The sequence below is a fragment of the Labrus mixtus genome, chromosome 23 (assembly GCF_963584025.1).
Source record: "Labrus mixtus chromosome 23, fLabMix1.1, whole genome shotgun sequence".
In the NCBI taxonomy this organism is placed as follows: domain Eukaryota; kingdom Metazoa; phylum Chordata; class Actinopteri; order Labriformes; family Labridae; genus Labrus; species Labrus mixtus.
In genome coordinates this window covers 20,180,150-20,192,649 of record NC_083634.1, presented here as the reverse complement: position 1 = coordinate 20,192,649, position 12,500 = coordinate 20,180,150, and the positions used below count along the sequence as shown (strand labels likewise).

At 43.1% G+C, this 12,500-nt stretch overlaps 2 protein-coding genes across 3 annotated transcripts in view; both read right to left on the bottom strand.

Annotated features, from left to right (window-relative positions):
- Positions 1-12,500, bottom strand: part of LOC132958952 (type II inositol 3,4-bisphosphate 4-phosphatase-like) — a 31,355-nt gene that overhangs the window by 10,442 nt on the left and 8,413 nt on the right. Inside the window, exons 9-12 of the mRNA XM_061032029.1 lie at positions 3,857-3,936; positions 610-703; positions 359-428; positions 61-208 (exon numbers count right to left, since the gene is read on the bottom strand). Of these exons, the coding sequence (XP_060888012.1) occupies positions 61-208; positions 359-428; positions 610-703; positions 3,857-3,936 (392 nt within the window). The remainder of the gene's footprint in view (positions 1-60; positions 209-358; positions 429-609; positions 704-3,856; positions 3,937-12,500) is intronic.
- Positions 4,438-10,107, bottom strand: LOC132958692 (putative C-type lectin domain family 20 member A). 2 transcript variants are annotated; one of them, XR_009666812.1, is made up of 6 exons: positions 9,741-10,107; positions 9,217-9,606; positions 6,881-7,216; positions 6,701-6,789; positions 5,353-6,485; positions 4,438-5,270 (listed from the first exon to the last, which is right to left on the bottom strand). XR_009666812.1 is itself a non-coding variant. In XM_061031669.1 (5 exons), exons 1-5 carry the CDS (start codon positions 9,775-9,777, stop codon positions 6,366-6,368), a joined length of 972 nt encoding a protein of 323 aa, XP_060887652.1. In that variant the 5' UTR covers positions 9,778-10,107; the 3' UTR covers positions 5,336-6,365. The 2 variants fall into 2 exon arrangements, 1 of the variants encoding a protein (XP_060887652.1); XM_061031669.1 differs by lacking the exon at positions 4,438-5,270 and having other exon boundaries at positions 5,336-6,485.

Below are 12,500 nucleotides of genomic sequence, written 5' to 3'. Positions count from 1 at the left end.
TTTTCAGATTGTATTTAGTCGGGCTGAAGACAAAAACTGTAAAGAATCATTGAGGAGAACCTGCTCGTGTGTTCCCGTATGAGCACGCTCAGAAGCTGTTTGGGCAAAGAGAAAGAGAGCGGCGTCTCCGACATCTGTTCCCGCACAAGCAGCCATCTTTGATCCTCTGTCTGAAACCTGTACACCTTACACACCTGAGCACACAGCGCTGCACACACACACACACACACACACACACACACACACACACACACACACACACACACACACACAGCAGGAAGGGATGGGGCAGTGAAATAAAAATTTACACTGACGCCCTTAAAAAAACTAAAAGTGTAAAGTTTTGTTTTGGTCTCACCCGCTCTCATGGTCGAGCTGTTCTCTTTGTCGTGGACGGAGCCGTGGAGGCTGTCGCACAGCTCGGGACACTGGAGCAGAGAAAGAAGCGTGAAACTGAGAAAAAAACACTTCATAAGGTGGTGATCACCTAACATCAAACAACTGAACCTGAAACTGTGTGAACCGCAGAGCAAAGTGTCAAACCACGACGCCTCCATTATTAACAGAGAGAACGAGCGGGAGCTACATCAACTCGCTGTTCTCCTCTACCTTGTGCTCGGGAGGCGTTTGATCCTCGTTCTCGCCCTCCATCTGCAGACGGGACACCTTCACCTCCCCCGCCTCGTTCACTCCATCCATCGTCCTGTTCATCAGAGAGGAGACAAAGGAGAAAAACCATAAACTGTAAATATGAGTGTGACGTCACCCGTCTGTCCCTGCAGGGGGCGCTGGAGTCCCATCGATGGCGGTCTCCATGCTGGAAATGCTGTCTCAGTCTAACTTTCAGTCAACCTAACGACAGGCTGAGAGCTGGAGCTGAGGCGGGTTTTAAACCTCCTGACAAACCGTTACACCGCGCCCACCTGTCAATCAGGTCAGCTACACGCCTTATTGTGAATAACTCTTATCCTTCATCAAATCAAAACTGATGAGTCATCAAAACATTCACCCCCCGTACAGTGTGTGTCCATCCAGACATGAGCTAATCACACCTATTTGGTTTTTTGAACCAGGCTGTAAACATGTTAATCTCTGCTGTAAAAACAGGCTTTTTAGAATGGGTGTGTATGTGACTTCCTGTGCTTCTGCAGCCAGCCTCTAGTGGACACTCCAGGAACTGCAGGATTTTAACAGCTTCATTTTTCAACACCGGAGGTTTGCCGCTTGAGAAAAACACACAGCCCAAGCGACAAAGATAACTTTATCCTCTCACTTTAAACTTCCTGGTCAGATTTGAATGTTGCTTTTAAACTTTTTAACAGACAGAGTTCAGCAGATTTTCGTGAACGGTCAAATGTCGAAAATAATTATGTCAAACACTGGTTCCCCTCAGGGCTGTGTCCTTTCCCCCCTGATTTTTTATCATCGTACACAGATAGCTGCAGAACATCACAAGAGAGCAGTTATCTGGTAAAGTTCTCAGATGACACTGTTCTGCTGTCCCTCCTTCAGGGCTCAGAATCAGGCCATGGCGGTGCTCTACCAACTTTTGTTAAGTGGTGCGATGACAACTTCCTGGATCTTAATGTCCTGAAAACCAAGGAATTAGTCATAGATTTTAGGAAGGACTGTTTTCACCCTGAATCTAGCATTATCCACGGTGGAGAGGTTGAAATAGTGGACTCATAAATACCTTGGGACAGTGTTCGACTCTGAATTTAAGTTCTCTGAAAACACAGAGTCAATCGTGAAAAGAGGCCAACAGAGAACTGATTTGATGCAGAGGCTGAACTCTTTTAGTGTTTCACAAAGCATCTTGTGTAGCTTTTATCATTCTTTTATCGAAAGTCTTTTAACATTTTCTTTTATCTGTCGGTTCAATGGGTTGACTGTGAAGGACAAGAACAGTTTGAACCACATCGTAAAAGTCTGCTCTGAGATTATTGGAGTCCAGCTGAAAGACTTGAGCTCCCTGTGGAAGGAGCGTGTGGTCCAGAAAGCCAAAGGGATCATAAACCAACCTGAACATGTTGTCTCATCTGAGTTTTCTTTAATGCCCTCTGGACGGCGCTATCTTGCCCCTCCAAGGAGGACAAATAGATACTAAAACTCTTTTATCCCTTCAGCTATCAGGCTGTTGAAAGCTGAACAAGTCTGTCATCGTATTAGGAAATTGTAGATTGATAGCGCTGGCTTTCTCACTTGACGACCTGTTCGTCTGTTGAACTGTTGTTACTGACATGTGACTGTAACTGTTTGGATGCTGTGGTGATGTGTTTCTTTCCTTTATGTTGTCTTTGCGTTTTTCAATGGCTCGGTAGGTTGTGAAACTGAATTGCCCTTCTGGGATAAATAAAGTTTTCTGAATCTGAATCTGAATCAACAACAAAACGATTATAAAGACGGAGCTGACTAAAGACAGGATCACACATATCATGAAGCTGACAACAAGCAACACAATGCTAACTAGAAACAAGAAAACAAAGACAATTAGAAACCTTATCGCTATCTGGTAGCACGATGACTAGCTACACAGAAATTAAATAGAAAGACTAAAAGACTTCAACAAACCAAAGATAAGTGACTTAACATCTGACAAGGAAAGCTAACAACATAAAAATGTAAACAAGACAGCCTCCCTCGATGTGAAACAGAAGAGGAAGAAACACAAAGATTGTAAAACTCTGGAAACCTGTGCCAGGTATGTTTGAGTAATGTGACACACCTGGATGCAACATGCCGGCACAGACACACCTGGAGCTCGCTCTCTCTCTCTCTTTCACTCCTTCTTATCTCGGTCTACCAATCTGTGTGTGTCTCTCTCTCTTTGAAGGGGTTTGTGAAATGAAAACAGGAAGAGGATCAATGTTTTTTTTTAACTCTCACTGGAGGTGGAGCAACACCTCCTCCTCCTCTCACTTCCTCATCTGGCCACAGGTAACCAAGCAACAGCCTATCAGGGGACACCTCCCACAACAATGTGAAGTCTGTGTGAGGTGAGTTTCATTCATTTCACTTCAGAACCTTTTTAAGTGAAATAAACAAAAGACAATACATCATTAAAAAGCCTTTAAGAAGTTTTCAACAATTTACAGAGATGTTTGAAGAAGCATTAAAAGTTGTGTTTCAAAGTAAAGTTGATTTTAAAAGAGCGATATAAAACTCTGACACCTAGTGGTTAAAATGTGTACTGCAGTCTAAATTCAAAACATCATAGAGAGCTGTCTCCCCCCCCCCCCCTCCTCTCTAGAGTCCATGCTCACACAGGTCACCATGTGGTGGACTCTGAAGCTTCAGTGTTTATCCAGCTCTGCATGGGTCTGTAAACCTTTCTGTGTTCTAACCTCTCTCCATTTTTCAAAAGCATCTCCAATATTGATCCTAGTTTGAGCACGTTTCTGCTCGTGGAGCTTATTAGAAACATGCAGAGGCTTTTTAGGTCGGGTACAATCACTTCTATCTGAACCACTTCTCTTGCCCGCTTCCATCGCTGCAACACCTGTTGACCTGATAACTGCTCCCATATCTGACAAACCGAGGGGCGTCCAAAACAGTGTGTGTGTGTGTGGGGGGGGGGGGTGTCGCCTTAAAACTGCCTACCTTCTCTGGTCCAAACAAATCCAGATCATTCAGGAGCAGAATCTAAAGTTAGAAGTTTTGGAATAAAACTTTGACAACAAGATGACAAAACTCCTCAATCGGAAGGAGGTAAAATGTTTCAGGTTAAAGTAAAACCTTTGAATGGGACATTAAATAGAAAAGAAGAGAATAGATGTTTAGTGTCATAGTTTTAAAAACAGAGAAAGGTCGGTGGCAGAACAGATAACACACAGAAACATTCGACTCGTGCGTTTACCTGAGGCTGAGTGAGATGTGCGGCTCCTTGGATTTGAACAGATCTCTGATGGAGAAGGAGGTGAAACCCAGGAAGCTCCTCTGAAACACAGACAGAGAAAGACTGCGTTTGTATCTCACATTAAACGAGTCATTCCTAAAGTGGGGGGCACGGCGAGGCTGAATAAAAACATCACACTCCGTTTTCACTGCTTCAAGATCTCACCCTCGGCTTCACCACATCACCACATCCTTCCATCTGTGTGACGTTTTTCCTGCAGTCGCTTCAATCAACACAAAACACAGATCAATGCTGGGCACTGAAAATGAACTGAAGAGAGTCAGACTCGCGGCTGCACCCGGACTGAGGAGAACAAGCCCACACTAGTCCCTGAAATATTTCATTCGTAATTCTACAAGAAGATTTTCATCATTTTTTTTATTTAGGGAGCTGTTCGTCTTCAGGAGGTCAGGAATAAAAAATCAGTTTAAAGCAATGACTGTTGTTACATCTTAGGCCCTGTGTCCAACTAGCGCTGCCTGTGTGTCCATGAAGCGTTTAGTGTTGTGCTGGTTGGAAGGATGAGACGCTGAAACAAGTGATTGTCTTCATGTATGACCATTGTTTATTTTTTTTTAACACACATCGAAACAACTTAATGCTTTATTTCAACTATGGCAAAATGTTAACTAAATACATAAACAGAAGGGTATAACACGATAAATATAGAGTAAACACAGTCATTATCTTATTGTACTGAGTGCTCCAGATCCTTCCTACAAGGGAAATCAAACAAAAGCACAAAACCCTCGCTGCATATCATCCCGTACGCTCTCGTCCCAACATTTCCTGTCTGCAGCTGTCCTATTCAATAAAGGCAAAAAGGCCCAAAAAACCCTAAATATGAATAAATACACCAGCTTGCGCTTACTTTAAGGCCCTGACACACCGAGCAGGCGGCAAAGAACTAGTGGCGACGAACGCGGCCTGTGGCGTCACCTCACGTCTTGGTCCAAAAAGTGTCACTTGAACACATCGCAAAGACTACAGCTGACGGCCAATCACCACGTAAGTTCTGCACATGTGTGAGAGGAAATAACTCTCCATGCCAGCAGGGGGCGGTAGTCCGTTGCTATGATACGAGAAGACCGTTTTCACACCGCTGTCGCTCACCACTCGTATTATAGGTCGTCTACTAATGGAGAATAATGTCTGATAAAAAGTTGAAAATGGCGCTGGCGTTGTCAGCTCTTTGTCTTTTAGTGGAAAAAAGAAAAGAAGAGGCGGAGGAGACAAATAAAGAGAAACCGCACTAATGGGTGAAAGCATGGAGACTACAGAGACATGCTCAAGGGGCTTTACTGAACCTGAGAGGAGAGCTGGAGAGAAATGAAACCTCCCAACAGCCAATCAGAGAGATTCCTCTCACCGACTGCTGATTCAACATGTTGAATCGGACAAAAAAAAGGCCGACAGGTAGCGACGAAACCGGGCACACCACAAAAACTAGGACCGACGGCCGACGACCTCCTTGGTGTGTCAGAGTCTTTAGTCTAATAGTAGATATCACTCTCAAAACAGCTATTTGTCAGTGATGGTTCATTGTCGTCTATATATTGACAAGTTTAGGAAGGGATTAAAACGTTGATGGGAATAAAGACCACTACATCAAGGAATATGAAAAAATGTATAAAGATTATAACTGATCATCCAAAGGAAGCCTACCCAACAGGGGAATGGGTAAGGGGACAGAAACACATGGAAAGTACCACAAGAGAAGAAACTACTCAGTTGGGGCTCCTAACTTTAATTTTTTAACTCTACCAGATTGATTTAATTGTTAATCAAAACAACAAAACTGCATATTCCCCTGTTAGCAATAGGTATCACCAGCCATTGCCCAATACTGGAAACAAAAGCATCTGCAGGTTCCCTTTTGGAAAGCTTCTGATTTGACTTGATAATCGTGTCATGCATGAACAAAATGCCCCGCCCCCAAACAGGTTTACAAGACAGAGACCAAAGCCCAAATGTAAACACCCAGCAACAACAACACCACCACCACCAATTAAACAAACCATCCAGATGTTTCTACAAGGCTTCTATTTCCATATGAAAATGAGGTATCTGGAAGAGGTCACCTGATGATGTTGGTAACATCTTGCATTAGACAGTCAAATGTCAGCACTGTCTCTATAAGTCATTTTGGTTTTGGAGGTTTCACTCTACTTGGAAACTGGAGAAACTTGGAGAATACCAATTAACCAATCAGAATCGACTATCCAGGTATTGCAGTGAAATAAAAGGAGTGTAACAAGTCAGGATTTTCTATTTGAATACATTGATTGAGTTGTTTAGCTAGTTTGCAATATAGGCAGACCAAAAGACATCCTGCAGGGAGTCCAGGAGGAGGGGCCCAGATTAAATGTTTTGTTTACAAGCTGCAACGACAAAAGCTACTGACTCTACCCTCAAACCGACCCCAAAGAGGCTTGAAACTTTCAAACAGTAAACGTAGCTTAGCCGGCCTTCACTTCAGTGGGCACTGATCCTCGGCTTTCTCCTTCTCCTCCTCTTGTTTTCTGGGTTGAATCTTCCACTTCAGTTTTAGGTGAGCCTGTCCCGTCGTTTCAGGAAGCAAAGCATCTAACTGAGAGATAAACAACGTTTTAACAGAAAGGCATTGTTAAACACAATGTTAGTGTTTTGAGAATCGACTTTCATAAAGCAGGAAGCCATTCAAGTATTTGGGGAATTCAGCATTTAAGCCATCGGCTTCATGATTTGTAAGGCATCGAAGAATAGACAGAATCAGACAAATCAGTATACACACTTTGATTGGAAAACCACTGGATGCAGTTCTACCTGTTGCAGGAGCTTGGCGTTTACAGCTGGATCTGAAAGGTCCGCATCAGTCTGAATCTTCAACTTCATCAAGATGTGCTGTTTGGGGACTGCACAGAAACATGTGACGACCAAGAAAGGAGAGAATTATTTTTGACTCAACAACAGAAAAGTAGCAATATGAACTAGAAATGTTATTACCTTCCTGGCACCAGAAGGGAAGCTTGTCTTTACAATGAATGTCATCCCATTGGTATTGCTCATCACTCATCACACAGAAACTGTGATAGTTATCTGGCTTATACACTTTCCAGTTCCTGAAGGAGCTGTCTCTGTTGTCGGACCACCTCCATGCTTCTCGATACAAGCCGATCCACCCCTGACGAGGACCCTTTACTGACACCATGTTTGCAAATTCCTCAGCATTCTCGATCATAGCCAGGTCAGTGTGGTGTGTTCTGCAGTAGGTCTGGGCATTCTTCCAATTCTTCGCTTCTTGGATTAAGACATATGTTTTCTGGCTTGCAGGATTTGTAGCTACAATACAAAAAAAGTAAAGCAATCAAGAGAAGACGGTCAGATCTACCTTCAGCTACAAATACAGTATCTTGAACCTGGTAGTGCTTCTAAGCATTCCAAACAGTAATGTGTTGATGAGCAGAATTGGTTGACAATGTGGTTTTCATCGCTGGGGATCAGCACACCAAGGCCAAGGGCTTTGCCTGCCGCCCGGTCTACATTGCACCCAACCCCCATGCCCATCCCTGCTGGTGGCGGCTCCATGTTTTCTCTTTGGTTTAAACCAAGGGGCAACCTCCGGTCTCAAAAAATGAAGCCAATGCGGAAGTACAAAAAACTGCAGTTCCTCGAGGTTCTGCTTGAGGCTGGCTACAGAAGCGCCGAAAGTGCCATAAGCCCACAGCCAAAAAAGCCCGTTTTCACCACATGAAACAACATGTTTACAGCCTGGTTCAAAAAACGAGATATATCTGATAAGTTGACGGCCCCTTCTCCTCACACTGTGGGGGGGAATTATTTTTACAACTCATCGGATTTTATTCTATTAAGGAAAACGACTATGCCCATATAAGGGTTGTGGCAGATTTGATTGACAGCTCTGCACGCTCCATCTGTCTGTCAGGTCAGGAGGCTAACAGCTTGATCCGTCTGATTTCTCCTCTTTTTTACTTCGTTTGGAGAGTTTGTTTAACACATATCTGACAACATACACGGCTTGCTGTGCGGTTAACAGACCATCCAACAAGTTGATGCTTCAGTTTTTTTCGGTAAGTGATAAAGTAGTGTTATATTTACTGCTTACTCATGTGTCGGTATTTATATTTACAGACCTAGCTTGTTTAGCGTTAGCTTGTAAACCAGTCGGCTAACTGTACTCAGTGTAGTCCATTATTTACAATGGTTTAGAAATGTTTGTTGTTAAGATAAATAATGAGTTTGTGTGATGTTAGAAGCTAAAGGTTCACCTCGGTGGTTAACAACAGACTGTAAATATTGTTATCTGACGTTATGATGACGTAAATGTGGACATTAAAAAACAAACTTTGTGTAGTAATTATCCGTCAGTAACATAAACTGAACTGAACCTAATATGCTGTGTAGGTTATAGAGGATGACATTAAAGTTACATGGTTGATGTAGTGTCTTAAGATTTGTGCAAACTGTTACCAAATAAAAACAAATTAACTTTGTATGAGTTCAGGTAAATTGAATCTGGTTATTAATATAGTTCTTAATCGTTACAGATGCTCTTATAAAGAATATAGCAGTAGAAATATAAAATATAAATAACATATGGAATGAAAATAAGATATAAAGCAATAAGTACAATAAATAGTTCATCCCTGATGAAGGATTTAAATAGTTGAACCTGATTTGTCAGATTTTGCAACTGATTGTCGACTGTTTTTTTTTTTGGCGCTCTTTGATCCACATTCTGAATGCATCACAAGAGATTAATTCAACAATTCTACAATTCACTTAGCAGACGCTTTTATCCAAAGTGATGTACATCAGAGAGTAAGTACAACACTAATCCATTCAGACACCGCCACCGAAGCAGCGGGAGCAATGCAGGGTTAAGTGTCTTGCCCAAGGACACATCGGACAAGTTGCTCAGCTGGGGAATCGAACCCTCGACCATCCGGTTGAGAGGCGACGACTCTCCCAACTGAGCCACAGCCGCCCCATTAACTGCATCACTGAACTATTTGTCTACTAGACTGGGAATAACAACTTAGACTACGTTGGGATTGATCCATCCTTTTTCTCACTCTTTGAGTGCATTAATGTGACCACATGACGTTATTACACATTCCCATTTACAACACAGAAGCCACACACACTGACGTCTCGTGTCAGCAGCCACAATATACGCATCTGTCAGACCACCAACAAACAAACAACGATTTTTACTGTCTTTTGACTTCATCACTGAGATAAAAAGGTATAGATAAACGATGCTAAATGACATTGCTGTGTAAGGCTTTTTGAGTAAAATCATGTAACATTGATCTCACCTGTGTAACAAAGAAACCACATTCCTGTGTTACAATCCGTATCATCCCAGACATGACTCGACTTTGCCATCACACAAAACTCTCCTCGCCAGTTATCTGGCCGATTTGTTACCCAGTTGTAATAACCAGTTTTGCTGGTTGCACCGGTACTTGACCATCTCCAGGAGTTGGTTTCGTTGCCCATAGTCTTCCAGTCCTCCGGATCGTCATGTAGACCAATCCATGCTTTTGAGACGTCAGGTCTGTTGAGCCTGCTGATGTCAGACGCGCTTTCAATGGTCACCAGGTCGCTGTACTTATCTCTGCAGTAATGTTGAGCGTCGGCCCAGGTCATATTCAAGTCGATGTAGTGAAACTGTCGAAGCACGTAAAGGGAAGGGCTGCAGAGTCCTGTGGAGCGAGATCAAGCACAAACTAAGAGGAAAACATAAGCTGCTAGTCTGAATAACGTCTGACGGCTTTTTCAATCTGTTCACTTTAGAGACACGATGTGGACATATTGTATATTAGATTGTCACTCTTACCAAAGACGGATAAAAGCAAAGCCAATCTATAATCCATCTCTTGACTTGACTACTGAAAAGTAAAACAAACATGAGAATAAGAAACAGAACAAAAAACATAAATGACAAAGACAGCATTACATCAATGAAATCCAAAAAGCATACGTGATACAATGACACGACTCAAAAACACGTTTGTTAAAGGTAAACATGCGTAGATGTCTGTTTTTCAAAATAAAAGGCTTAAAACAAAAATAGATAAAAACAGTAAGGACCGTATTCTTAAAGTCGGCAAGACAAGGTCTATGCGTCCGTTCCGTTATTAATATGCCTAATCATCTTTTTACAACCATAATGATTTTTATAAAGTAATGAAAATAAGATGTACTCACTCGCAATCAAATCCAGGATTTACAGTCAGAAAACACCAGGCTTGGACTGGCTTGTTTCTCCAAGGGAAGATGAAAGACTTGTCTCATGTGTCGTGTGCTGTGCACAAATAGGGCCTTAACGTATTTCAATATCCAAATGAGCAACCAAACGAAGGCCACCTTGGATGAAGGCTTGGTCTGAGGTGTTATAAATCACAGCATGAAGTCTCAGTGGGCCTTGAAGTCTTTATATGTGATGTTTCACACTTAAATGTAGAAATCAAGTATCTCCTCTGAAAATAACTCTGTGAGTCATGACTGTCTACAATGGGTGTAACACCCGAGTCCCACTGTCTGTGATGTTTTCAGAGTTTTCAGAGTCCTATCTTCACTTTGTTTACATCGCCCGGACGGCCGGCTGACTCCTCCCCTCGTGTATAAAAGTTGTTTAATTGAGGGACTAGAGAAAAGAAGAATAACATACTGTACTCACTGCTTAACTGTGTTTCTAGATCACGCTCATTTCAGGTAAATTTACATGCAGTGTGAAGATACGAGCAGAATAAAGATCGCTAGCATTAGCATGCTAACACAACAATGCAGCGCGAGTTGTTTTGGTTTCATGCTGGTGCTCAAGGGCGACATCTGCTGGATCAAAAAAATTCACATATAAAGCCTTTAAGTCCTCCTGAAAGCAGCTTCAACAATCCTGCCTGTCAGTCAGAGTGCATCATATGCCCATAAAGACATTAAAGGGATACTTCACCTGTTGAAACATGAATCTGTACTGACATTGGGTCATATATGTAGAAATGTGAAATACATTTTGAAGTTGGTGCCTTCTTGACCCAGAAAAGGCAGAAAGTGTCTTCTTGGCTCATATGGATGAAAAACACCAAATCCCAGAATGCACAGCAACGCCCCAGCTCGAGCCAGCTGCGGCTCCTCGTCCTCACCGCCGCCGACAGGCAGGTCTTGTGCCTCGGCTGCTGCCCCCCGTTCCTCCATTAGCCTCAAGCGCTCGTTGAGTGTTTCCCACACATAGGCGATACCTGGGCGGGCCGCTCAAGTTCTGTTCTTCGGGCCTCTCTGACTTTGTCGTCTGACTGACCTTTGACCTCATACAGATTCATTCCTTTTTTAACATTTGGATCATGTTGCTTGAATTCAAAGTCGACGTCTACAGCCCTGCGAGCGTCACTTTCAGCAAAAACAAAACAGAGGGACCCCAAAGAAGCGAATCATTTGGGCGACTAAAAAGAAAGAACTCCTACAGATACAATCGGGTCCCCCGCCCCCCGTGAGCCCGTGAATGGACCCGCTGCTGGTGGATGATGATGTCATGAAGCTCCTGCAGCGATCTTTCTCCGATGAAGGATGAATGAAGGTTAACACTGAATTAGAGCTACGAGGTTTAAAGAGAGTTGAACATAATGTTCTCAGTTATCTTTCAGTCAAGAACACCCCCCTTCCCCCCCTCCACAACAAAAAAAATCTCCAAAACCTCCCAGAATCCCGCGCAGGAATCATCCCGCTCCCCGTTACATAAAGCGCTCTCACGCGGTTTTTAATCTCCTCCCTAATGTCCTGAAATATTAATTAATAAACGGCTCTCTCCATCTGAAAGCTCATCAGCGCTGGGTCAAAGCCCCCCCCCCCCCCCGCATCAGCGTTTAAATCAGTTTCTAAGACGATCATCAGGAGCTCAGAGGATTACCTTGACGAGTGAAAAGCACTCAAATCACAGAAACACACGTTCAACACATCAAAGTGACAGAAGAAGCAGCTCAGGACAGTTACATTTACACCCCCCCCCCAACAGGAGAAGCGGTACAGTTCAAATGATAGTTTGATGACTCAAACATATTGTGGTCTCTTCATTGAGCTTCTTGTTCTTTTGTGTTTTAATAATTTAACAACAGAGAAGTCGCTCCCTGAAGTTTCATCCACAAGAAGAAAAACTGAGAAAGACGGCAGGAAACAAACACACAGGATATTGAGACGTTCACACAGACTGTTGCCACATACACACACACACACACACACTCAGACTCACACACACACACACTCAGACACACACACACTCAGACTCACACACACACACACACACACACACTCAGACACACACACACTCACACACACTCAGACACACACACACATACTCAGACACACACAGAGCTAATCTGTCTCATTGACTTCTTTTAAGATTACACACTAATCCCCATCAAACACTCTGTCACTCTGAGTGTGTGTGTGTGTGTGTGTGTGTGTGTGTGTGTGTGTGTGTGTGTGTGTGTGTGTGTGTGAGCACTACCCTACCTGTCCAGCAGTGGAGCTGTTTTCCGCTGGTGGACAGAGACATTTGGTGCATGCCATCATCGCTCTCTCCATCGCCATTGATTAAAAAAAA

Excerpts from the sequence above, each read along its gene's own strand:
- LOC132958692 (XM_061031669.1), bottom strand. The coding sequence starts at position 9,777 with ATGGATTATAGATTGGCTTTGCTTTTATCCGTCTTTG. Across the intron at positions 9,607-9,740 it reads TTTGCTTTTATCCGTCTTTG|GACTCTGCAGCCCTTCCCTT; the intron begins GTAAGAGTGACA and ends CTCGCTCCACAG. Across the intron at positions 6,790-6,880 it reads TCCCTTCTGGTGCCAGGAAG|TCCCCAAACAGCACATCTTG; the intron begins GTAATAACATTT and ends GTTTCTGTGCAG.